The sequence below is a fragment of the Cetorhinus maximus genome, chromosome 19 (genome assembly GCF_964194155.1).
Source record: "Cetorhinus maximus chromosome 19, sCetMax3.hap1.1, whole genome shotgun sequence".
Classification (NCBI taxonomy): domain Eukaryota; kingdom Metazoa; phylum Chordata; class Chondrichthyes; order Lamniformes; family Cetorhinidae; genus Cetorhinus; species Cetorhinus maximus.
In genome coordinates this window covers 68,188,041-68,213,885 of record NC_135897.1, presented here as the reverse complement: position 1 = coordinate 68,213,885, position 25,845 = coordinate 68,188,041, and the positions used below count along the sequence as shown (strand labels likewise).

General features: G+C 41.5%; 1 protein-coding gene across 1 annotated transcript in view; it reads right to left on the bottom strand.

Annotated features, from left to right (window-relative positions):
• The window catches only part of LOC144694267 (uncharacterized), a 134,866-nt gene that overhangs the window by 9,088 nt on the left and 99,933 nt on the right, over positions 1-25,845 (bottom strand). Inside the window, exons 32-43 of the mRNA XM_078564609.1 lie at positions 25,560-25,727; positions 23,700-23,816; positions 23,293-23,556; positions 20,361-20,507; positions 18,654-18,838; positions 18,218-18,398; positions 14,751-14,876; positions 13,311-13,433; positions 11,131-11,247; positions 7,740-7,979; positions 5,393-5,515; positions 821-943 (exon numbers count right to left, since the gene is read on the bottom strand). Coding sequence (XP_078420735.1) covers positions 821-943; positions 5,393-5,515; positions 7,740-7,979; positions 11,131-11,247; positions 13,311-13,433; positions 14,751-14,876; positions 18,218-18,398; positions 18,654-18,838; positions 20,361-20,507; positions 23,293-23,556; positions 23,700-23,816; positions 25,560-25,727 — 1,914 coding nt within the window. The remainder of the gene's footprint in view (positions 1-820; positions 944-5,392; positions 5,516-7,739; positions 7,980-11,130; positions 11,248-13,310; positions 13,434-14,750; positions 14,877-18,217; positions 18,399-18,653; positions 18,839-20,360; positions 20,508-23,292; positions 23,557-23,699; positions 23,817-25,559; positions 25,728-25,845) is intronic.

Here is a 25,845-nt window from a genome sequence, read left to right as displayed (position 1 = left end):
TGGGGGCCAATTAAAGTTGCTTGCCTCTCAGAGCTGGCAGCACAATCAGGGGGCCCAGTCCCTGACAGCCTCAGCAGCACCATCAATACTGGTGGCTGCTGCTGAGGCTGAAGGGAGAAGATGATGGTGCCTCTAAGCTGATGTGCCCTCCAAGTCCAGGCCAGAGTTTTTTTCACTTTTTCGGAGCCAGCCAGGCAGGCAGGCCCTGGCAATTGGAGGATGAGCTCTCCAGCAATGCTGTCAGAGTTGTGGGGAACCATTGCCACAGGGGGCCCTCTCCATGGGCCATGGAGCGGCCATAATGGAAGGCCCCTTCTAGGGACCTGCTGGAAGGCTGCTGCCCCGATATATCTGGTGGGATCCCTGGGAAGTGGCCGTTAACTGGCTAATTAATTGGCTGTCTGCATCTTCTGCCATTCCAGGCATTGATAATATTTTGTGGTGATGGGAAGATGTCTGTCTTCCTTTCAAATACCCTTTGCCACCATTTTACACGGTCTCCCACCTCAAAGCCTGTCTGCAGTGAGCTGATAAAATTCAGCTTGTAAAATAGTACATTGGGTGATATGGTGCAGGGTGAGATAAAATAACTTGCCCCATTTTTAACAGCTTTAATATTAAAGGTTAACTCAAATACGTAGCTGAATGAATAACATGACTCTAACAAAACAATAGTTGGGGTAATTTTAGAACTACTCCTATTGAACTATTGATTCAAAATCCCTTTACACCAGTGCAACATTAATCCTAACTTGTTATTTATCATAAGTTGTTGATTGTCAATTGTATCAGGTGAAGTTCTTTTACAATCTTTATGTACCTTTACATGTTTCATTGCTATTTTCAAATCCATTCTTGCATTCACATTTAAAAGAGTTTTCAGTGTTAACACAGCGTTGCCCAGGTTTTGAACAATAGACTAGGTTTTGGCATTCATCAATATCTGAAATGAAAACAGAACAATATAATTGTGCAACAAGTTTGTCTTTTTAAATTCTTTGCTGGTTGAATAATTGAAAATGAACAGGGATAGATTGTAATGCAGTCAACTTTCCCAATGCCAATTACAGCACATTTTGCAAACTTTGTAATTTAGTTTTTATACCCTATCTGCTGCCATTGACTCGAACGACATAAATATCAGTCATTACAACAGAAGCACTTTTGGTTCAAGAACCCAAATTACTAATTATCAAGCTTAGCTGAGACTCTTTCCCAGAGCCATGACTTTGGCATCTCATCTCTGGGTTCCCCAGCCAATCAGGGAGGGTCTTCAGGATGGCACAGCCATCCTATGAAAGGAAGGATTTCTAATTTATGAGTTATAAGGCTCACTTCATTTGGATTTTTAGGATGCAGCAAGCATAGCATTGGAGAGGAGACCTGGGAAGGCTGTTTCATCTCTGACTCTTACCTCAAGGTCCTGCTGCGGTGTGTGAGGGGCCACAGTGAGATGAGCTCTCCCAAGGACGTGAGGAAGAGGACAACCTCACCAATAAAGCAGGCATCAGTGGAAGTAACTGATGTTAGCTGCTGAAGTGTGGTTCCTCCAACATGAAATAGTGCACCAAGAAGACCCAGGGGCCTTAGGAGGGCAGGAAAAGTGAGTGCATTGCACTTGTAGGTGCAAAGTCCTACACACTGACTTTCTCAGAATTCTCTTGTACAGCAGTCCTTGGAAGACACCTTGCAGCTGCGTCCATTCATCTCTCTCCACTCACTTTGCATTCCCATCTGAACAGCCAACACTTACACTCAACTTCAGCCTATTGCCCTCTTGCACCCATGCCTCATAGGTTACCCTCTACAAATATTGTCCTTTCCTCATCTCCACACAAGGTATTATATCCATGCAGGAGAAGAGAAAACATATTTTGATGAGAGGCTGCGACCTGGGGGAGGGGTGGGGGTGAAGGTGGTGGGGGAACCTTCCAGCGATAAACATCTGGGAAGGCATCAGTAGGAAGCAGCTTGTTCCAAGTGGTGGATGAAATAGCTCCTGCTCTCAAGCCTTTATATACAAAGTTTGACACCAGAGGTTACATGACTATGACAAGCCAATGGCAAGCCACATGCACAAAGGCACTTCTCCAAACATCCTCGTTTACATAGAAAGAAAAGCAACCTGCAGACACTATCAATTGCAGTTGCAAGTTACACACATACATGGTCTACAATAAAAATCATCACGCATGTACAGCAAACTGTTGAAGCCTGCCCCACTTTCATTTGTTATTACATATGCATTTAACAATTTAACACACAATCTTTAAAGCATTCAGGTATTATAATGGTACTCGTGCAAGTTGTTTTGGCTGTTCGTCTGGTGTCCGCTTGTTCATGGGGTGATATTATGTCTGCAGGGAATGTTGTTGCCATGGCGAGTGTTGCTGTTGTGGTAATTGTTGCTACTCATCCTTTGCCTTTGTTGCGGAATGGATAACCTCACAGATCGATGGTTGTTCAGTTCCTCGTGTTGTTAGTGAAATCACTTCTTCCTCATCAACTCACAAGCAAAGACAATAGACAGGTACTTTTTGTCAGTCTGGGCCTGGCATTGTTCAGTTTGTTAATGCTCTGGGTGCAAATCTGGGAAAATTTGGAGAGCTGCTAAAAGTCAACAGCTCTCAACAGACAGGATATGAAAATGTATGATGTAGATGAGGGTGTACTACTGACATCAGTCAATAATGATAAAGAGGTTGGAATCATGCCTGGGAGCTATGTGACTGCTCTGTAATCTGTTTAGATATAGTACTAATAAATGTGTTGAGCAGATACCAGAGTAATCTACAGTCTGTCTAAGAACCAAGTCCAACACCTAGGGGCAGAATTTTGCCCTTGGTGTGCAGGATCGGCGGGGGTGGGAGGGAAGCCGAATGCCGCCAGCGCACCATGATTTCACGCTGGTGGGCCAATTAAGGCCCGCCCAGTGTGATACATGAGCGGCAGTGCTGAGTGCTGCCTCTGCGGGTGGGGGTAGGAGGGCAAGCAGGCCTAACGCGCACTGTGTGCACATGAAAGAGCACTGAATAATCTCCCTGAGGCACAGATCTACCTCAGGGAGATGAAGAATATATTGAAAAAATTATCAAACAACAGAAAAATTTAATAAAACATGTCCCCTCATGTGACTCTGTCACATGTTTTTAATTAAAAATTAAAGTTTTTATTTCATTTGTATTTGCTTTAGGAAACCTCATCCTGCCCATGGATGAGGTTTCCAAAAAAATGCAAAGGCCACTTGGCCTTTTCGGCTGCTGTTAGGTTGAATGGGCAGTGAAACATTTAGGACAATTGATAACTTAATGGCCTTAACAGGCCTTTTAATTGTCGACGGGCGCACTGACGGCTCCAGTGTGCATCTGCTGACCGAACTATCACGCGACTACGCGTTGACATTGGCACGATTGGCCGACGTCAACACGTGTCATTTTACACTCGGTCGGGTCAGGCGTGTGCCTACCCGCCGAGCTAAAAATTCTGCCCCTAGAGTGTAAGATAGAAGGATCCAACCTCACAGCAATCTTTTCACTTACATGAAAAAGACAGCAAAATAACAGCTTAAAATGTATGAGGATAATATTACAGTAATAAAACTCTGAAGCTGAGAGCAGAATCTTTGGCTTGATGAGCGGGGGCGGGGCCTGCTCACCGTGGTGCAAAACAACGCGCGGTGATGTCGGGCGTGCATCCTGATGTCACTGCGCGTCATTCAGATTTTCAGTTCGGCGGGCGCGCACCCAAGTCAGCTGCGCGCCCGCTGAACTTTCAAAGGCCTATTAAGGCCAGTTAGCTATTAATTAAAACAATAAACTGAGCTGCCTGTCCAACTTTAAGGTTGGTGGGGGGCAGGCGAAGAGCCCAGGCGGCCTTCGCATTTTTCATGGAACATCATCCACGGGTGGGATGAGTTTTCATGGAGGTTTTTAAAGGTTTGAAAATTTTTAAATAAAATTCATAGACATGTCCCAGCTCATGTGACAGTTTTATATGAGGGGACATGTCTTGAAATTTTTTTTTCCCCTTTATTAAAATTATTTAAACTTAAACTAATCTCCCCGAGGCAGCTCTGTGCCTCGGAGATTTCCGTGCTCCTTTGCGCGCATGCGCGAAAGAGCGCAGGCCCCGGCTCAGGGAATCCCCCCCCCCTGCCTGCACAGGGAGCGCTCAGCGCTTCCGGGCGTGCATCACGCTGGGCGGGCCTTAATTGGCCCCCCCCCCACGTAAAATGGCGGCCGATCGCGGGCGCTCCTGCACAATCCCCCCGATGGAGAGAAAATTGTCCCCTTAATTCCTTCTTACTCTTTGGTGTTACATACGAACTTATGAATTAGGAGCCATTTGGCCTTTCGAGTTTGCTCTGCCATTCAATAAGATCATGGCTGATCTGATTGTAACCTCAACTCCACATTCCTGCCTAACCCCAGTAACCGTTCACGCCTTTCCTTTATCAAGAATCTATCTAACTTTGCCTTAAAAATATTCAGAGACTCTGCTTCCACTGCCTTTTGAGGAAGAGAGTTCCAAAGACTCACAATCCTTTGAGAGAAAAAATTTCTCCTCATCTCTGTCTTAAATGGGCGACCTCTTATTTTTAAACAGTGACCCCTAGTACTAGATTCTACCACAAGACGAAAGATCCTCTCCACATCGATCCTGTCAGGCCCCCCAGGAACTTGTATGTTTCAATCAAGTCGTCTCTTACTCTTCTAAACTCTAGAGGATACAAGTGTTTGTTATATTAGTTTTAGATTATATAGTTTTTATGTTTAATAAGCATCATGGGATGTGAGGTGTAACACTTAAAAACTGACCTATTTAAATGGGAATTTCCAATCATTAAAAATAGAAAAAGGAAAATGTATTCAGAGAGAACAATTAGTTTTGTAGTTAACATGCTTTTTACAAAATGGCATTTACACAAAGTATGCAAGTTACTGTCAATAGTTGTGAGTGGAAAACTACAAAGCTTGTAAAATGTCAAAAACATTAAATTAGTACCATTATTTATAAAGTGTGAAGATATTAAACACAGATCTATGTACTTGATACACACGGGTGATGTTAAACACCAAGCAGGAACAGATTGGTTTCAATTTTGGAAATCGAATGATTAATGAAAATGACAATTGGGTTGTGTGTAAAATGGGCAGCTGCTCTGTTCCTGCCCCTCTCTGGCCCAATGGTAAATAGAAACATTCACCCCTAGGAAACAACTACTCAAGAAGAAAGGAAGTTCCAGCTAAGGTGTTGTCCTAGTATGTTTCCAGAACAGCTGCAGATGTTACTTATGCTATATGATGTCCCACATGGAATCTTCATTGAATATTAGATACCTACGTCACATGCTCATTTAAAGGCACAAACGAAAAGACCTTTCGTCGCTTACCTTGGCAATAGCCATTTACCCTTTTAGATCCAGCAGGGCAAATGCAAGTATAATTCCCAATCGTGTTTTCACAGGTTTCATTTGAAGGACACTTTGCAATGCCCTCTGCACACTCATCAACATCTGCAACACAAGGAAATTCCATTAGGGAATACACATTATTAAAACAATTGCATTTTATTTTACCCATATTAAGTTCATAATGAAGCTACTTTGAGGATATTCAGGGGCAGAAGTTCCTAATAGTGTGTCTGGGGCTAATGGGTTGCCTGGCTATAGCGAATGCAGGAAATTCAAGGAGTATGGGAGGAGAAGTACATATTCACAGAGTGATGTTGCCTGACTTTCCCTCTATTTAAGTTGATGGAAGGAAAATCTAATTCTCCAGGTATTTAAAACTGTTAGATTTTAATATGGAGAAACTGCTGTACATTTTTCATTTCGGATAAATTATTTATTGCAATTATGTTGATGTAGCATTATAGATTTTGTGTTAAGAAAAAAAACAATGTGGATCCCCATCAATTGGTACTTGGCAGAAATGAAAACAGTAAAAGCTGAAAATACTCAGCAGGCCAAGCAGCATCTGTGGAGAGAGAAGCAGAGTTAACAGGCTGAATTTTCATTCCAATGTGGAAGCAGGGCCAGAGGTGGATAAACCCGCAATTTCTGACAACAAGTTGTTGTGCTGGTCTCCCACCATGATCTCACTTCCAGGCAATTTTCATGGAGGCAGGATTAAGATCCTGCAAGTAGTGGGTAGCCAATTAGGCCAAGTAAATGGCCTATTAAGGTCAATCTGCACACATGGACTGGAATTTTACTTTCAGCATGCTGAGACCAAAACACGGCTGAGGGGTGTAAGTGGCCATCCGACAGCAGCCCTAGGGGGTGGTGGCAGTGCTCTACCTAAGTAGGGACCCACCCCACCTCACCCCTCCTCCCACACCTGCCGTAGCCATAGGGCCACAGCTGTCATTGCTGGCTATCCATTGGAGTGGTTGGCTCTCCACGATGATGGCCTGGCAGTTGTGGCGCCTTTGGCCTAGATTTTTACTCTCGCATCAGAAGCACAGAGTCAGGGTCAGTCCTGACTCCACAAACCTGACTCCTGAGAAACTGCCCCTGATAGTCAGATTTTGGTTCTGGAGAGGCAGGTGTTAATCAGGTTCAGGCCCGCCCTCCCCCAGAAACAGTGCAGAGGCAGCAGGAGAGACTGTTGGGTACAGGGGTGGGCTGTCTGGAAGGCCATCTTCAGTGCTCCGGAGCTTGTAAGAAAAATAATAAAACTAAAAACAGCCCTCTAGTTGTCACCCCTCACGCTCTTTCACCCTCTGCCACACACAACCCGTGCCCATCCATGCACTCCCATGGCCCCTTATACCCTCTGTGGCAACCCAAGCCTCTCTACCCACCTCCCATGGCCCCCCATACCCCCTAAGGCAACCTATGCCCCTCTACCTATTCCCCATTGCCCTTTATAGCCCCAATGCCAACTTAGTGCCACTTCATGCCATCCCATGCACCCCCATCCACCACGGATGTGCACACTGCAACCTGCCCCTATTTCCCCCCTGCCCCACCCTCCCCGTGATGAAACTCGTGGATCATGGGTTCGGGGGTGGGACTGCTGGCATCGGTGCTTCAGTACAATTTTGGGTAAGTCGGAGACACTATCCCCATGAAAATTCAAAGCTTTGATTTTAAAAATTTATAAAAGCTCTTCAAACAGCACCTTCATCTTGAGGTGCCCTCTCTTTCTCCTACCTACATCAACAGCTCCCACCTCTGCTGGTGGGGCTGCTGATTTCTTAGTGCTAGAAGACCTCCTGTTCACCCTCCAGCTTCAGGAACCCATCTGCTGGATCTAATTGAATAGGACACCCAGAGATTGCCCTCTGGGCTCCATTGCTAGCATGCGCAGGTGCCTGACGCACTGTGCCTCCCAATGACAGGATTGGGACCCACAGACGAAAATCTAACCCAACTTTTCAGCTTGGTGACCTTTCAGGATAACTGACAAATGGTCATCGGCCTGAAATGTTAGCTCTAATTCTCTCTCCACGGATGCTAACCTGCTGAGCATTTCCAACATTTTCTGTTTTTATTTCAACTTCCAGCACCTGCGGTATTTTGCTTCTGTACTCGACACAGTCTGTTTCGTTCTTTTCAGTCAGTTACACATATTAAAACCGTTTTGATTGCATAATGACTTAATTCAGAACACACTTCCATAATATTCTGTGATCCATTATTTTAAAGAAGTGTTAACTTCTTTACAATAATATTTAGATTCATTAAAATAGTCTGCTATATGGTAACAAATATATGGCTTAGCAGTCAGTACCTTCACAGAGTGTTTCATTTCCTTTGTATCCAGGCAGACAGGAGCACATGAATGAACCTGGTATGTTTTGACAGCTAGCGTGATTAGGACAGTCAAACAGAAATTTGCCACATTCATCAATATCAGTGCAGTTAGGGCCTTCAAATCCTTTATTACACTGGCACATGTATGACCCATCTGTATTGCTGCATGAAGAACTCAAGGGACAATTGCTCTGATTTTGTGCACATTCATTGATATCTGTATTCATTTAAAAAGGGAAAGTAGAAAATATTAAATCTCACAAAATGAAGAAAAAGTATGACACAACTTTCACTACTGCGCTTTAGTTTTTTTCCAACACATTTGGTTAATTGTGATCAGTCCCTTCATCCTACCATCCTTTCTCTCCATGGTTCCTATTTATGCCCCATATTGACCTTGCCTTTCACTTCCCTGAAGTATTACAGGAGAGGGATATCCCAGCACTGTAAATGCCAGTTATAGGCTTACAAAGAATTGGTTAATGCTAATGTTAGGGCAGTAGGAACGTGAGAGTGGGATCATGGCAGCAAAAAAGGTATTAGGAGGCATTACGTGAAGATGGGTTAGCAAGTGCAAATGGCTTGTAATATAGCCGATTTATAAAATGATACTTAAGATGTTTAGGAAGGATTGAAAATGTACGGGTACAAATATCAGAGAGGGGAAGAGCACTTCAGAGACATGATTGACAGATGAAACCTTGAAGGCAAAGAGGAGGCGCAGATGATTCTTAGGGGCATGAGGTATCAGCAGCGGTTATTTCATGCATATGTACAGAATGTGAAAAAATTCACGGCCAAGGTGATTGCCGCACAGGGGAAATCTGTAGAGGGAAGTAGGGCAAACATTTATTAGAAAATATGAAATAGAAAGGAATGGGAAGCCTTGGAGATTCTTGAATGATGGTGGGGTTTGGGGTGAACTGGCCTTCTCGCCACGAACTTAATCAGGGTGAAGGTGATGTCCCCACTCACCACCTTCTGTCTGATTAAATAATCTCCAAAATATTGGGCATGGCTATTGATCACCTGGAAAATACATGAAGGTGAAAATCTCAGGGAGCAGGGACAAATAGGGGAATCTCTGCAACATGGGGACTGATTTTAACCTTATCCATCCACATGAGGTCAGGAAAGTAGGCAATTAAAACTGAGGAGCTGATTTACCCAGTGATGTCTTCAATTTAACCCGACTCTTCTGAGCAGGCAGTTCCCTTTTAAAAAATGGAGATTAGGGCAATATTTACTGGAGGCGAGGAGGGTCTCACCTGAAAGCTGGGGAGCACGGAGAGCCCCATGTTGGCTTTTTTAGGAAAGGCCTGCTGAATTAGGTGTCGCTCTCAGTGACACTGATGGGCCTTCCCTGGGATCGAGGACTCCAGAGGTACTGTCACCGGAGCTACTGGCCAATCAGAGGCTCACGGAGCTACTGAATGGCAGCGCCACTGGGGTCGGTGGTGGCTGCTGCCGGTATGACACCCACCCGAGGCCGAGAATTGTTGCTGGATCCCAGGTCACTGGTGAGTGATGATGGAAAGGGGATTGCAGGGTGGGGGTTGCAGGGGAAAGGGGATAAAAGGAGTCAACAGGAAGGGCAAGGGAGTGGCTCACAGTTGGCCCCACCCCCTTTCCAATGCTGGGTCACTTGTTAAGGTTCTGTGCCTGTAAATGAGGGACTGAGCAAGCAACCCTGCATAGGTTGTTGTGCTCTCTGCATGGCAAGCCCGCTGCTGGGTTATTACCAGTGGTGGCGGCATGAAGCCCTTAAGTGAGCGTTAATTGTCAAATTAAGGCCTCAACTGGTGACGGACAGGAAAGCCATCCTTGGGCCTTCCCACCACTGACTTAATTAGGGTGGAGGTGGGGTCCCCACCTACTACCTCCTGTCCGATTAAATGCTCTTCTTCCACCAGAATCACCATAGGGGAGGGCATTAAATATTGCCCCAGAGTTCAAATAAATATTCGGCCCCACCATTTTAATTCGCAATTTTAGTGGGGAAGTCGCTGTGGCTTTCTGGTCACATAAAGTCAAGTGAGAAGAGGATTGAAAGTATGAGTGGTCATTCTGCATAAATGTGGGTGTCACAAAGAAAGTTTAAGCCTCCCCTGACTCAGAATCCTCCCACCTCCTGTACATGAGACTCCCAAAACCCTTAGTACCAATGCTGACATTTCTACAGCTGGTAGCAAGTTCCAAGTGAGAAGTCAGCCAGCAGCATGTTAATGAAGCCCCGTGGTTAAAATTATTATGACCTCATTCTGCTGCAGACAGTGGGAATCTAACTCAAAGCCACCTTTTCTCATCAGAAATCCACTAGAAGTTAAAATATGCACCCCCACCAACCCTTCCCGACTATTGAAACAATAGAGAAATTAAAAGATATGATATGATGAAATTACTGCCTGCAATGTTTGTGAGCTCATGTGAAACTCACATTGCGCTATTTTAATGTATGCATTAATTCATTACTTAACATGGATAAGTGTATTAATTAAAATAGCAGAGACCTTTGGTACATTACAGCTGAGGTTAGTATGACATTGCCAACAATAATTTCTACCCCATATAGAGCAGGGGATGGAATCTTGTGAAACATGGATGGAGTCAGATAAAGAAACCTCTAAGAGCGCAGTTTGCATGGAATATATATAAGAGGAAGCAAATAATATATCCCACTGAGAGCACAATGATTTTTAACTGCCTTTTATTGAAACTACCCAATCCTTATTTCCAGTTTATGCTCTGGAGAGGAGTAGACAATCTACCCCATAAGTTCTAAATTATGTATTGTATGAGTATTTCGTGATAAAAAGTGTCTCCTTCTTTAGTTCTCTGCCCAAAGGCAAGTCTGACCCACAACGTCACACTCTCCATCCCCATGGGTAGGGAAAGGAGGCAGGTCCTGAATCCACCCCAGCCAGAACAAGGGTCTGATCCACACCAGCCTGTCCAGCCAACTGGTCCCCCAAGAAGTCTGAGTTACTGTGGCAACACACACTTACATGCATGTTGTAGCCTGGATCTATGGAGAGTCATGATAGAGGCTCCGATTTCTTTCCATCACATGGCTGACCAGGAATCTCTCCCACCCTTACCACCTGCCATTAGTGTATTTACAAGTTGATACTCAACCTGTTTGGCCACGTTATGAATGCACCTTCCTTGGCCATCATTTTCTGGAATGAGACTTGTGGAACCCAGGGCTTCTGGCTCAGAGGCAGGGATGCGGTCCACTGCGCCATTAGACCTCCAAAAAGTGACTAAATTAGTGGTTTTGTTTTACAGCAGGTAGACAATGTGAACAACCACTGTGACAAGATCAATGTTTCCAGTGGCACAGCCTTATATATTTATGTATTCCTCACCTGTGCAATTGGGTTTTTCATATCCACTTAGGCATGTACAGTTGAAAGAGCCCTCAGTATTAGTACAGATGGAATTACTGCCTGGGCATGAATTGGTATTAAGACATTCATCTATATCTGTAAGAATAAGCACATTAATAACAAAATGTAATATGGTAGTTTGTATAGTGCTAAATTATAAAAAAAAAACATATTGGCCTGGATTTTGCAGTCAATGGAGAAGGGAGGGTGCTTGCCTTCTATTCCACTTAACATTTGCCACAGATTTTCTGTGGGCTTTTGTGCCACAATTTGTGGTTGCTCGAGAATCAAAACAGTGCGTGAATCTGAAACATGGGTGAATTGAGAAAATGGCATTTTTTCCTCAACCAATCAGACTATGAATCCTTACTAAGATATGCGCAGAGCCTAAAGAAGGAAGGGTAAGCTAGAATATTTAATTCAATGCCAAATTATATATAGAGGGAAAATAAAAAGAGGGAAAGAAAGATGGAATTAAAAGAGAGAGATAAAAGAGAAAGAAAAAGTTTTTAAAAATCTTCAGCAACAATTAAAGTCTGAAGGGATGAGACTCCACCCTTTAAAAAGTAAATTTTCAATGCCTGGGAGCTTGTTTGGCCGTAATTAAGACTTAACACCATGCAAAAAAAAATATTTACATGTGAACAGACAAACTCGAACGCTTCCACAGAATCACACAATTGTTACAGCACAGATGGAGGCCACTTGCTCCATTGTGTCTACACCGGCTCTCCGAATAAGCAATTCACTTAGTGCCGTTCTCCTGTCTTCTCCTCAAAACCCTGTACATTCATCCTTTTCGGATAACAGTATAAGCTGCCTTTGAATGTTTTGATTGAACCTACCTCCACCACACTCTCAGGCAGTGCATTCCAGACCTTAACCACTCTCTGCATGAAAACGTTCTTTTCTCATGTTGCTTTTGCTTCTTTTGCCAATTTCTTTAAAGCTGTGCCCTCTCATTCTCAGTCCTTTCATGAGTGGGAACATTTTTTCCCTATCTACTCTGTTCAGACCCCTCATAATTTTAAACACTTCTCTCAAATCTCCTCTCAGCCATCTTCTCTCCGAGGAAAACAGTCCTAACTTCTCCAATATATCTTCATAATTGAAGTTCCTCATCCCTAGAACCATTCTCGTGAACCTTCTTTTCACTCTCTCCAACGCCTTCACATCTTTCCTAAAGTGTGGTTCCCAGAACTGGATACAATACTCCAGCTGAGGCTGGACTAGTGTCTTTCGCAAGTTTAACATAACCTCCTTGCTCTTGTACTCTTTGCCCCTGTGAGTAAAGCCTAGGATACTGTATGATTTATTAATCGTGCTCTCAACTTGCCCTGCCTTCAATGACGTTTGCACATATATATCCAGGTCCCTCTGCTCCTGTGCCTTCTTTAATTTTTGTCCTTTACTTTAATCTGTCTCTCCATGTTCTTCCTACAAAAACGAATCACTTAACATTTCTCCACATTAAACTTTGTCTGTCACCTGTCTACCTGTTCCACCAACTTGTCTATGTCCTTTTGAAGTTTTGCACTCTCCTCTTCACGATTCATAATGTTTCCGAGTTTCGTATCATCCACAAACTTCGAAATTATGCCCTACGCACCAAGGTCTAGGTCATTAATACATACTAGGAAAAGCAAGGGTCCCTATACTGACCCCTGGGGAACTCCACTGCAAACCTTCCTCCAGCTCAGAAACATGCATTAATCACAACTCTCCGATACCTGTCACTCAGCCAATTCCATATCAATGTTGCTATTGCCCCTTTTATTGTATGAACTATAACATTGCTCACAAGACTGTTGGGCCCTAATTGCCTTTCAATAATTTAAGAAGTTTTGATCTGTGCCTACTATGATTAGTATAACATAACTTTAAGAGTAAGAATATTTGCATTACAAGAGTTCAAGCAATGATATATACCCCTCTGTCTATTTAAGAGGGAATAGGTTGTGTCTCAAAAGTACAATGGGAATATTTTGTGCTTCCAATTGACAGAATTTTATGCCGTTGGCAACGGTGTGACAAAAGGTGGTGGAAACAAATTTAACATGCATTTTATTTTAATGTTACTATACTTGTGAATTAATTTTTAAATATTCAATTAAGTTTTATTGCTTACATACAAAATAGTGAAATAAAAAAAATCATACCAATGCAGAACCTGTATGGCTCTCCTTCATATCCAGACTTGCATGTACATGAGTAGTTCCCTATTGAATTGATACAGACTGCATTTTGGGGACACGTGGAAGTATTACTGCATTCATCAATGTCTGAAAAAGGATTGAAATAATGACTATCAGTCAATGTTCACTTTCATAGCCTCCTGGTCCTCTTTAAAATGCATTATTGGGAGTGAGATATATAGGATAAGGTTTCCATTTTTGCCTATGGTATTTTCACATGCAGGATTTAAAAGACACTCCTTTCAATTTTAATGGAATATAATACTTGCTTCACAGTTGTATCAGGAGAGCTTGTTGGTACAATATATTGATTTGCTCTCTGGAGGAGAAGAAAGAAGGGATAGATTTAATGCAACCCATCAGCAAACATGGTGGCCGGGCCCACTTAATTGCAGGAGAGGTCCTGCATCAGTCTCCTGGTGGCAGCAAAACCTCCCCCTTGATTAAGTCAGAGGGTGAAAGGGGATGACACAGGATTTTGGTTGGCAGCAGCGGTATGTCAATTACGCTCATTAATTAGCCAATTGACACCCATTACCTTTGAGTCCAAAACCCTGATTTCAACTATGGCTGAAGAATTTCTAGAACATAGGAAATAGGAGCAGGCGTTGGCCATTCAGACCCTCAAGCCTGCCCCGCCATTCATTAAGATCATGGCTGATCGGCTCCAGGCCTCAACTCCTCTTTCCTGCCAGCTCCTCATAGCTCTCAACTCCCCGATATTTCAAAAATCTATCTACCTCCTCTTCAAAGACTTCCAATGATCTAGCCTCCACAACTCTCTGAGGTAGAGAATTCCAGACATTCAATACCCTCTGAGAGGAGAAATTCCTTCACATCTCAGCTTTAAACGAGTGTCCCCTTATTCTGTAACTATGTCCCCTAGTTTGAGATTCCCCATGACCGGAAACATCTTCTCAACATCTACCCTGCCAAGCCCCCTCAGAACCTTGAATTCTCTGTTCATTAATTGTAATAAAATCATAAATGCAAGCAAAATAATCTGATTTTGTTGCAAAAAGCAAGCAGAGGGAAGGGCAGATTTTTCTCTGTTATGTGTCTGTTGGTAATGCCTAACAGGCAATGTACCATAGGTGCAATTTTCTTGTCCCTGGCTATTTGCTGAAATGGTTCATGTATTGAGTTCATTGGGCTACACATTATCATGATTAAGAGCAAAATAATGGCTCCATGTCTCAATCAAATAATCAACCAAATTTATCAATAGCAACCTCTGGAAGTAAGAGCTACAGTGTAATTTGAATAAAACTGATCCAACATTGTAAAATTGAACAATATGTATTTCAGGGTGCTTAAATAACATAGAAGCATTTTTTTTTGCCTTGCCTGTTCATCTCTTCCACAAAACATATTTTAGTCAGATAATAAACGTTGGTACCTTACCAGTGCACAGGGAGCTGTTTGATGTGTTTACTGTGTAACCCTTGTTACAGCTACAGTTAAACCCTCCAAAAACATTTGTGCAGATCTGTTCACAAGAGTCCGTTTTATCCTGGCACTCATCTATGTCTAGAATGCCAAACAAAAATATGCAAATTAGTTGTTGAAAAGTCAGACATTTTCTTTGCAACTAAGTTGATGATTGCCTACCATTATTATGTATTAATCCTATTAAGTAAAACACTTCTCGTCATTTTAATTTTCCTCCCTCATGAAGTTCCACTAAAATAGCAGCTACTATGACAATTCCTCACCCGCTAATTCTGTATACCCCAAAAGTAAAATTGATGACATATTTCAAGGGTTGGTTTTCTTGTATAAAAGCAAAATACTGCGGATGCTGGAAATCTGAAAAAAAAAACAGAAAATGCTGGAAAAACTCAGCAGGTCCAGCAGCATCTCTGGAGAGAGAGAGAGAGAAACAGTTAACTGCTCTGGAGAAGGGTCATACGGACTCGAAACATTGATTTTCTTGTGTTTGCTTCCCTGGGCAGGAAGTAGGCAGAGAGTCCTGGCTGGTAGTCTCTTTAGAGAAAAAAGGAACCTTGCTGAATGGGAGGAGATCAATTCTGGAAGAGGATAAAATAGAGGACACTACTTGGTGGAGAACAAAAAGAGGAGAAATGAGAAACTCTACTTAAGAGAGCAGGTGCAGATTCGATGGGCCCAATGGGCCAATCCCTTGGTCGGCATCAACATTTCTATGCAATATGATGGACCTTTCTCAGGAGACATACATTTACTTAACTGTGTCACTTAAATTTTGAATGAGCTGATCTATCAAAAGGTGAGAATGAATATCATTGAGGAATTAATAAACAAGTAATGCTATGCTATGTAATAACTGATTTCTTCTAAAATAATTTCTGATTCCATTTTGATACATGCAAGGTGCTTTAAATACATTTCCTATACATTTAATAATAACTCCTACACTGTAATTTGTATTGTGTCGCAGTATTCAACAAATCTCAATGAATTTTGAAAATCTTAGAAAATTACTTTTGCAGATCATTTGCTCAACTTGTGATCAAATTAATTTTATGGATTTGGAATAGTTCATTGAGAACAGAACATTGCTTGCTCTGGTTATAAATTCAAATGCTGAACTAAAATAAACTGAAATAAAGAGAATAGAAGCAAAAAGCAACAAAACCTTATGAACTGCAGTGTATTCAACTGTATGAAATAATTATACCAATAGACAAATGAAAATAAAATAAAATTTTGAGTTTTTAATGAAGACCATTGGCTGGACTTTACTCCCCACCTCCTGGCATGTTTGAAGGTGGGGTGGGGGACTCGTAAAGTTCAGCGCATGGCCTGCTGGCTTCCTACCTGCCCCCGATCTGTCTCCCATCTTACAAGAGCGGCAGTGGTTTTGGATGGCCAGCCTGCCCTTGGGCCTAGTGAGGCCTTTAAGTGGCCAACCAATAGCGACTCAAGTGCCTCATTCCACCTCCGCTGCTACTTTGCCCATGTTAGGGGGAGGTCCATGCCAGGTTGGTAGACCGGCTGCTTTTACTGCACATGCTGGTGTCAGGCAAGAGGGCGGGCCCTCCTTTCAGAGTCCCCTGTGTCCATTGGACACACTCCTCCCAAGGTCATATTCCTGCCCCCACCACTTTAACCTTTCTCCCCAGCCTCTCAGACTGGCTGCTGTCTGCCAGTCTGGCCCCTACCAATATCCTTGACCTACCATGAAGTCCGGCTGCATAATCTTCTCTTGCTTGGGACTGGCTGTGTTCCCGCAGTGGCCACCACTTAAACCTGGTGCTGCTGGCACTATTGAGCTGCCAGCCAATCAGATGGGTGCCAAAGTCTCACCCTGAGCCAATTAAAACCCCTCTAAGCCTAGAAAGGCTGTCAGACAGCCAGCTTTTTGGTGGGCTGGACCCCAACTGCTTTTTTAATTGGGGAGGGATGGAAGTGTGTGAGGAATATGGTGCTCTGTAAAATACTTTCTTAGCTTTAAATGGACACCGTAAGTTCTAGCTGTAATATTAATACTACTTGAATTAGGATACCTTGAGTAAATATCTTGAGCTGGATTTTCATAGACCTGGGACCAAAAAAATATGGCCCCTAAGTGAACCAGCCAGAGGTCCCGCCTCGTTCCCACCCTCAGCCATTTTTGCAAGGGTGCGCAGAGAGTGGATCTTGGAACATGCTTGCTCCTATGAAGAATGAAACTGACAATGGGCTCATTGAAAGCCGGCCCGGTAAGTTTTTTTAATAAATTTTCATGGAGCGGCTGAAATCTAGCAGTTGTTGAGTACAGGCAGAAACAATGGATTGGAGATGGGAAGAGGTTGAAAGGTAAGTAAAATAGTTTTGCCTCCTTTACGGTTCATCATTAAATGCTGTAACATGAGTTGTATATGTTCATTAAGGTGAGTTGTGACAGTGTTGTGTGTGGAAGATGTAACTATCCCTTAAACAATGTGTTTGCTAGATTGTTACTATTGTGAACTGGCAAGATGTCAACTAAAAGATCGACATTGTAAATGTAGAGAAGTCATCAGTTGATTTCAAAAATAATTCAATCTAATGGATAAAAAGGTAGAATTAATTTCAAACTATTGAAAAGGTAGCCTGGGTGATAACCAAGTACAAATGTTGTATCTTTTCCTATTGTTTTTATGTATTCAATCTAGGCATTTGTTCTGAAATCTGTTTGTTTACTCAGGGAATTTTATGAGCTTTTGGCTGGAATCCAACTCTAATTATTTCACAAGTGTTTCACATTGTTTATACAGCCACTTTGAATATTCTGTTTATGCGGACAGTTTTATGGGCTAGTCAATGGCTTCCAACTGTTATAATGGAGCTTGTGAATTCTGTTCATAATCTGGATAGCGGGTGAGGCGGATGAAGGGGGTGAGGGGAGGCTGAAGTGGTCAGATGATTCAATTGTAAATGTCAAGCTACTGATTGCCTTGGAAGCACCGGATTAAGGTGGTTTGGGAAGGAAGGCGGGCCTTCTAATCTGCCGGTTTTGGACCAGGCCCATTTCCACTTCTGCCTTTGGCCTGCTGCCTTAAGAGGCAGGCCCAGCTCTAGGCTACTAAAGGCCTGGACCCTGGAATGATCCTGCCTGCTAGCAGTCTCAAGACAGCAGCAGGATCACAAAGATGGCATTAGTCCCGTCTCTGACTTTCCACCTCCGACATGAAAATCTGACCCCTTATATTCCATAAATTCTATGAACATGAGTACTACATTCAAGGATAGAATACTTAGGACGTTCCATGAGGTAAAGAACTAGCATGCATGCTCCATGTATGTCAATAGAATCTCAATAATGCTTTCTGTCGAAGGATCATTATCTCTGTTATTCCCAATTTTTAATTGATTATTGTTGTGTACGTATTTCAAGTACACAAGAAAGAAAGAGAAATGTTCCTCACCAAAACACTTTCGTCCGTCTCCCTTTAAATTTTCTGGACATGGATCGCACTCATAGCTCTCCAGTGGTGCAGGTTGGTCTTTGCAAGTGTCATTCAGGAAACATTGGTTGTCTTGACAAGCATCAAAATCTTCAGTGCAGTAATCACCCACATAAGCAGGTGTACAGTTACATGCTGGGACCTAAATTTTGAACATACAGGATTTAGATTGATATATGATTTAGGTGGAGAATTTTTTGTTCTGTTCTGATCATTATATCTCTACTCCCTGTCCCTTCCCACCCTATCACTAGATTTTCAAATACATTTGAAGATAGACTAGCAAAACTGTAGATACTTTTGAACTTCCCAATGAATTTATTTACTCTCTTAGCAACTGTGTGTTCTAATCACGTAACTAAAATATGAAATAAGAAATGCTTTAGAGTTAACTTACCTTAAAGACAGTATTGTTTTTTTCAATGCTTAAAATTGATCTGGAATAATTACAGGTTGAATTGATGCTGCAGTTGCACAATATAAGTGTCAGCCCTAACACAGAAACAGCCTTGGAATCATTAGCTTGTACTATGGCAAACACAGGAGTGGCACTTGTTGGATTCCAAGAAAAGTTTCCATTTTCTACAGGCATAAAAGAAAGAATTCATACATGGTTTTCAGAAATGCTGTGCATTCATATCTAGATATCTTTATCTATCGAAATTACAAAATGTCAATTCCCCCCAAAACAAAATAATCTGAAGAATATAAGAATACCAGAATCAATAGATCAATTTGTCTTGTAATGGATATTAACTGAAGGATACCAGATACCATTTTTAAACTCTTCACATTTAATTCACATCAAAGAACAGTCTGAAAATTCACCATTCTCCATCTAGGGAGATACCAGAAGCATGATTTTGGCTCATCAAGCCATTTTTAACATCGATTAGTTCAGTGTATATTAACATCTACACTGCCACCTCCCCATTCTAAATTAGCCTATATATAGGCTATATAATTAATGAGTTAACCTCTTCCTGTCAATGCTGTCACAGAACATGGAGTCATCAGCTAACTTTTTTTTATTAACACATTTATGATCATACAATTAGTAGCATCTCCATGCTAAACAGGAAGATTATATAAGGAATGGAAGTAGACATTATTACTTGATGGAATTAAGGTCTGAAATTTCAAAGTAATTTCAAATAAGTCATACCATCAGCTGTGCTCTATACATAATAAACTGATATTATACCTTATGTCCTGGATTGACACAAACAAAAATAAAAACTGCATTTATATGGTGTCTTTCATGACCTCAGGAAATCCCAAATCATTTTACAGCCAATTAAGTAATTTCAAATTCACTGTTATAACAGGGAAATGCGGCAACCAATTTTGCCAAGCCAGGTCCCGCAAACAGCAATGAAATTGATGGCAAAATAATCTATTTAGTGATAATGATTGTTAGATATCTATTGCCATTCTAATGGTTCCAGCAAACACCATGATTCATAATACAATTATAATAATCAAATAAACTAAAGAAAAGAAAGTAGCTGAATGCATAATCATAATGTTTGTGCTTGTAGATCAAATCGGACTGCCTCTGTTTCTCATCTCTTTTATACTGTGACTATATTGAAGCCCAAGTCAATGGCTAACAGCCAACCACAATATTTTGTCAACCCCGGTACTTAAATAAACATATTAGTTCAGAAAATTCTTTATCTTTGCAGAAGGAATTTGAATTTTAGGGAGAACGGCCGTTACTTCATAAAAAAATGTATATGGAGAACAATGGGTAAATTAGGAGCTGGTGTTTCATCTATCAATAGTTTGCATAATTTATGTAATAATATTTCACTTTGAATAGTAAATATTCTACAGCCATCTCTGGCAGTTCAACAATTTCAGTATCCAACTCTTTTGAAAACTGAGACAAAGCATTTATCTTTCCATGATTCCATTTATCTTTTCTCACTGCAAATTTGCTTTCTTCTATCCTTTCTTATCTACTCCTTGCTACTAATGTGCCTAGTAAAACACCAATGCATATTCAAAATATCAGTTTTGGTCTAGATTGAATGCCAAAATAGTAATTGACTAGAACCATAAATGCACCTGAAAAAAACCATTGGTAGTCCAACCTTACCTGTCATTGTGATATCTGGAGAATCAGTCACCACTGAAAATGTCACCTTGTCATTATTTTTATCAGTTGCAGTAAAAAGAACGAATGTCGGTTCATCAAGGCGAGTTTGAATAGTTGAATCTCCAGTGATGTTAGGTGGGAAATTATCTGTGAACGTTACAGTAATGTTATTGAGAGCTTTCAGTGTGAAGTCACATTTAATTTGCAAAAAAATTTAAGGTAATGTACACCATGATGTGTTCTTTTTCAGGCATGAGAAATTCAAAGATACTAAAAGATGGGCAGCTAAAAATTGGTCACCTCACTTTCTTGGATGCAGACATTGCAATTTGTGATCTGCCCGTGTCTGGTCCCATGGAGACTGACAGCACACAAACTTTGTGCTCCCTCCAAATTCCTGTGCTGTTATCTCACTGAACACTGAACAGAGATTCCAGCAATGTGCTAGGTTAACATGTGTTCCGGCTCTCAATGGCAGTTTGTTGATACAACTATGGACCTCTTGCTTTCCATCTCACTCCCCTTTCTCACCCTAACCCTCCACTTCTGTTTTTCTGCTTTCAGAGGTCCATCCGCAGCAACCTTGGAAGGAATGGTGAAAGCATCACCACACCACTGAGGAAGAAAATCTGTCACTTGAGTCACATGAGCATTCACACTGACATGCTTGCTGCATTAGCAGGTCTGCCCGACAGCTTCTTGTCACTGTCAAGGAATATAGTGTAATCCAGCTCCAAAGTAGCACAGGGCATTGTGCAGAGCTTGGAACCCAATCCTTCCATCATGAAAGAGGTGGTTAACTCTGTGAAAACACTTGTGGACCCAGCTATGGTGCAGCATTTGGTGGCTGTTGTCTCAGCTTCCATGACAGCACAGCCATCCAATCTTGGTTTTATAGTGAAAGGTCATACTGAGGCCATGAAGTCCATGGTTGCTGCCACTTTGGTTGCTGCCATCATGGCTATTGATCTCAATGTTCAAAGGGGCTTTCAAAGTAGTCCAGCAATCTGTTCTCCAACAGGTTACTAGGATTGCTGAAATGCCGCCCCATGGGGTGACAATGGCACAGTGCATATGAACCTGCTGTCCTCTCTCAAGATGACAACATTCATGAGGTGGTTAATTAAACTACTGCCACTCTGCCAGTGCCCTGGCTAATGCCTCTCAATCAGCCAAGACTGCTGTTGCCCAGGCTGAGATGTGTAGTCCAAAGAGCTAGTCGTGGTCATCCTGCAAAGCCATCTGGAAGCTCTCCAGTGAAAGTCAGCAACCTTCCATCAGCCAAACTGCAGCCACTAAGGTAGCTATGCACAAGAGCATTAGGACAGGCAGGCAACATGGCAATGCACAATTGTGAATAGTCCAGTTTGACTTGTATAATTTTTGTGTTGTTGGATAAAGATAATATGTTATGTTATGATCTAAATGATCTTCAATTGTAGGATTTTGGCCTAGCGGATGCTCCAGTAGAACATCGGAGATGGATAGGAATGCGGGGAATATGGAGCCATGGTGGTGAAGGGATGACATCCTAAGGGAAATGATCTCTGAGTAGGCACTCAAAGACAACCCATCTGGGGCACCTAGATCCTGGATATCTGTCCCCTGACTCCTCCTCCTCTGCTTCTTCCTCTCCTCCTCCTAAGTTGGCCTCCATATGCCTGATAGGAATGGCTGTGACCTCATAATAGTGAGGTTATGGAGGATGTGACAGACCACAACAAACTACCATCTTCCGTAACCTCAATGATGAGGCCACAGCACCTTCCCATGTAATCGCAGGAGGTGTAACTCCTGCCCTGTTATCTCCTCACCAAATTATGGCCCCAAACACTTGCAAGTGAAGCAGCAATTTACTTGTACTTCTTTCAATTTAGTCTACTGTATTCGCTGCTCACAATGCAGCCTCCTCTACACTGGGGGGGTGCAGCTTGGGTGATCGCTTTGCGGAACACCTCTGCTCAATTCTTAGAGCTTCCATTTGCATGCCATTTTAATTAACAACCTTGCTCTCACACTCATGTTTCTGTCCTCAGCCTGCTGCCATGTTCCAGTGAAGCTCAATGCAAGCTCGAGGAACAGCACCTCATCTGATTAATCACTTTACAGCCTTTTGGTCTCAACGTTGAGTTCAACAATTTCAGACCATGAATTCTGCCCACCATTTTGATTCTGTTTTTTTTCTGCCATGTGCTAGTCTTAATCTTGTTTTTCATGTTTTTGCTTTTGGACAGAGCTGTTCATTATTGTGCCATTCGCACTCACTCTGGACAAATGCTTTATTTCTTTACTATAACTGTTACCACTCCCTTTACCTTTTGTTGCATGACATCTTTGTCATTTAATCTATCCCACCGCCTGCCCTATCCCAGACCTTTCCTTTTGTTCTTCCTCCCTCAGCTCCCTTTCAATGACATAAAACCCATCACATTTCTACCTTGCTCTGAAGAAGAGTCATACGGTCTCGAAACATTAACTCTATTTCTCTCTCCACAGAAGCTGTCAGGCCTGCTGAAGTTTTCCAGCATTTTCTGTTTTTATTTCAGATTTCCAGCATCCGCAGTATTTTGCTTTCACATTTCTACCTTCCTTTAGTTCCGAAGACTCATACTCAACTCAAAACGATTCTATCTCCAGAAATGCTTTCAGACCTGTGAGTATTTCCAGCACTTCCTGTTTTTATTTCATGAATGATAATACATGCTCCGTTGAGTACTGTGAGGCTCCCCATTGATGGTCCAGGTAACAGAACCATTGCTTAAGAACACTGATGGTCTACTCCACAATACTTAGATAGGAAGGTCTGTGAATATTCATCCATTTGAAAAGGGGTCCTTCAACCAAAAATGTCTGAGAACCACTGTTCTATCAAATATTGTGAATGACTATGTGTCAACAATACTTTAATTATTTAACAGGCATGCATACATACTCATTGTGCTGTTCTGTGCTGCGAATGTTGTCAGACTTTTTAATGTTGCTGCTCCAAAAGAAAAATCATCTGTACTTAAAACATCAAAAATGCAGTCATCGTTTCCTTGGCAAGTTTCATTAGCTTTGTCGATTTTCTCTTTTTCAGTGGTTAGCAAAAGCTCATCATAAAACTTAGGTACAAAAGTATTGTTGTTATAGGTGTACCAAGACTCTCCTGGGGTTGTGTTATATGTGAATACACTGTTGTTCACAGTTGTTTTCCCTAAAAACACACACAAAGATAAATGTAATAAGAATAATATTGTCATTGTCATATAATTAGTTAGATGCTGAATCAGTCATCCATATTATTCATTACTTATCACCTAGCAATAAGGTTTTGAAAAATGTGAAAGCTGTGCTTACATGTCAGGCCAAAATCAAAGAATATCTGAGCTTCTTTGGGCAAATTTGTTCCATCAAAGTCAAGGTACGTTCCATTGGCGGCTTTAAAATCATCTATTTTATCATCATTCCAGACACCTAGATGTAGAAATGGAAAATAATGTTGTATTACGTGGAAAGCTAGTACTAATTCCTACACCTTTTTCTGTTTCTGGATTGTTATAATTATTCACTCATATTATCACTTAAAACGACAACAGATAAACATATGGAAAAAGTAAAGCAACACTGGAGGTAACCTTGATGTGGAATTTCAAAACTGATGCATCTCAGCTCTAACTCATCCAGAGCTTTAGCTCAGGCACTAAAATAAAGAAAGAGCTTACACTTATGTAGAACCTTTCGTGACCTCAGGACGTTCCAAAGAACTTTACCGCTAATTAAGCACTTCTGACGTATAGTCACAACATCATATGTAGGAGAATCACTGCCAATTTGCACACAGCAAAGTGATAATAAGCAGATAAACCATTTTTAGTGATGTTGGCTGGGGAAAAAATATTGGCCAGGGCACCAGGGAGAACTTTCATGCTCTACTTAAGCGGGATCTTTTACAGCCACTTGAGTCTAATCTGAAAGACTAAAGCAAAGCCATGATTGAGCCTAGTCTTCACTCTCTGTTGAAATATCTGGATTGTTCAGTTCTATTTCAAACATGCTAAACAGTTATTTCACAACATCAATTGATAATAAAATGATTTTACAAAGAGCTTTCTTAAATCAATAATAATAAGTAATAAATCAAGTTTGCAAGCTGAACTTATGATTTATGAGTCCACATGTCATTGTAAATATTTGTATGGCATATCATTGTTCATGTGCCATATTAAGATGTGTAGATTTGTTATCAATTATGAGAAAATTTCTGCCTTAGTCTGTGTGAGTTGTTTAATTGAGCGAATTAACCGAGTTGCTAAACTGTAGTTTCGTCAACCTAAACTAGTCCGCACAATAAATTATCTTTCTCCTTAAAGGACCACATTACATGCCATTACAGGTGAGATTACCTGTTGAGCCACCTGGTGAAAATTCAGTGGGGGTCATTTCAGTGGCAGATGAAAAAATGAGTTATAGCGAGTTGCCCCCCCACCCCCGTTTTAAAAATTGGCTGTGTGTAAAATGAGTGTCCGATTCACTATTGCCTATTTCTTTTGCCCAGAGATAGAAGTTCAAATTACCTACCATGGGGCAACTTTAGCTTTCAGTGATAATGTTGGGTCAACCACCTGTTATACACACTGGCCAATTTCAAGTAGGGCGTCTAAAAGGCAGTCGAACTGATATTGCCCAGTTTAAACCATTGCTGAAATTTAAAATTACTGCTTGTGTTTGTTGCTTATACAGTGGTGGGGCTGGAAGATCCACTGTTACTGTCCTTTGCTTAGTCATTAAATATGTATCGTATTTCCTGTTAGCTGGGAAAGGGTTCCTGCTCCTTCCTAATAACTGACAGACAATCTAACCTACATTACAAGTGAATTTCCTTGAATCTTTGAAGAACAAAAAATGTTGGAAATACTTAGCAGGTCTGGCAGGTTTGTGGAAAGAGAAACACCGTTAATGGGCCTTGAGTGAATGGGTGAGATTTTAACTCACTCAAAACCCATCCACTTGCACAGAGTTAAAATTGGGCTCAATCTGTCTCTCTCCACAGATGCTGCCAGACCTGCTGAGCACACCTAACATCTCTTTTTATTTCAGATTTCCAGTATTCAAATTACAATGCTCCTGTATTTGAATTAAAACGTGTAACAATTGTACAAAGTGTAAAATTGTTAAGTTGTAATAAGGACACATTTTGAAAGTGGTGTCATCACTCACCCAAGAGACCTTCTGTTTTATTTTTTAAAGAATTATCTAATGAAGTAGTGAAAGCCAAAGTCCCCTTTGTTCCTGAGACAGTGACAGATGTTCCACCTTCAAAAGTAGCCACTGTTTCATTGTTGCTTGTCTTTTGTAAGGTCACTTGATTTATAAAGGTAGAATTTTCTGTAAAGAAGAATGATTACAAAAATCTAATTTAATTAATGTTTTATCTCCTATATTGCCAGTTCAAGTAATTTACAGTTTTCTCAATAAATCTAACATTCATAAGAAATACATTTTT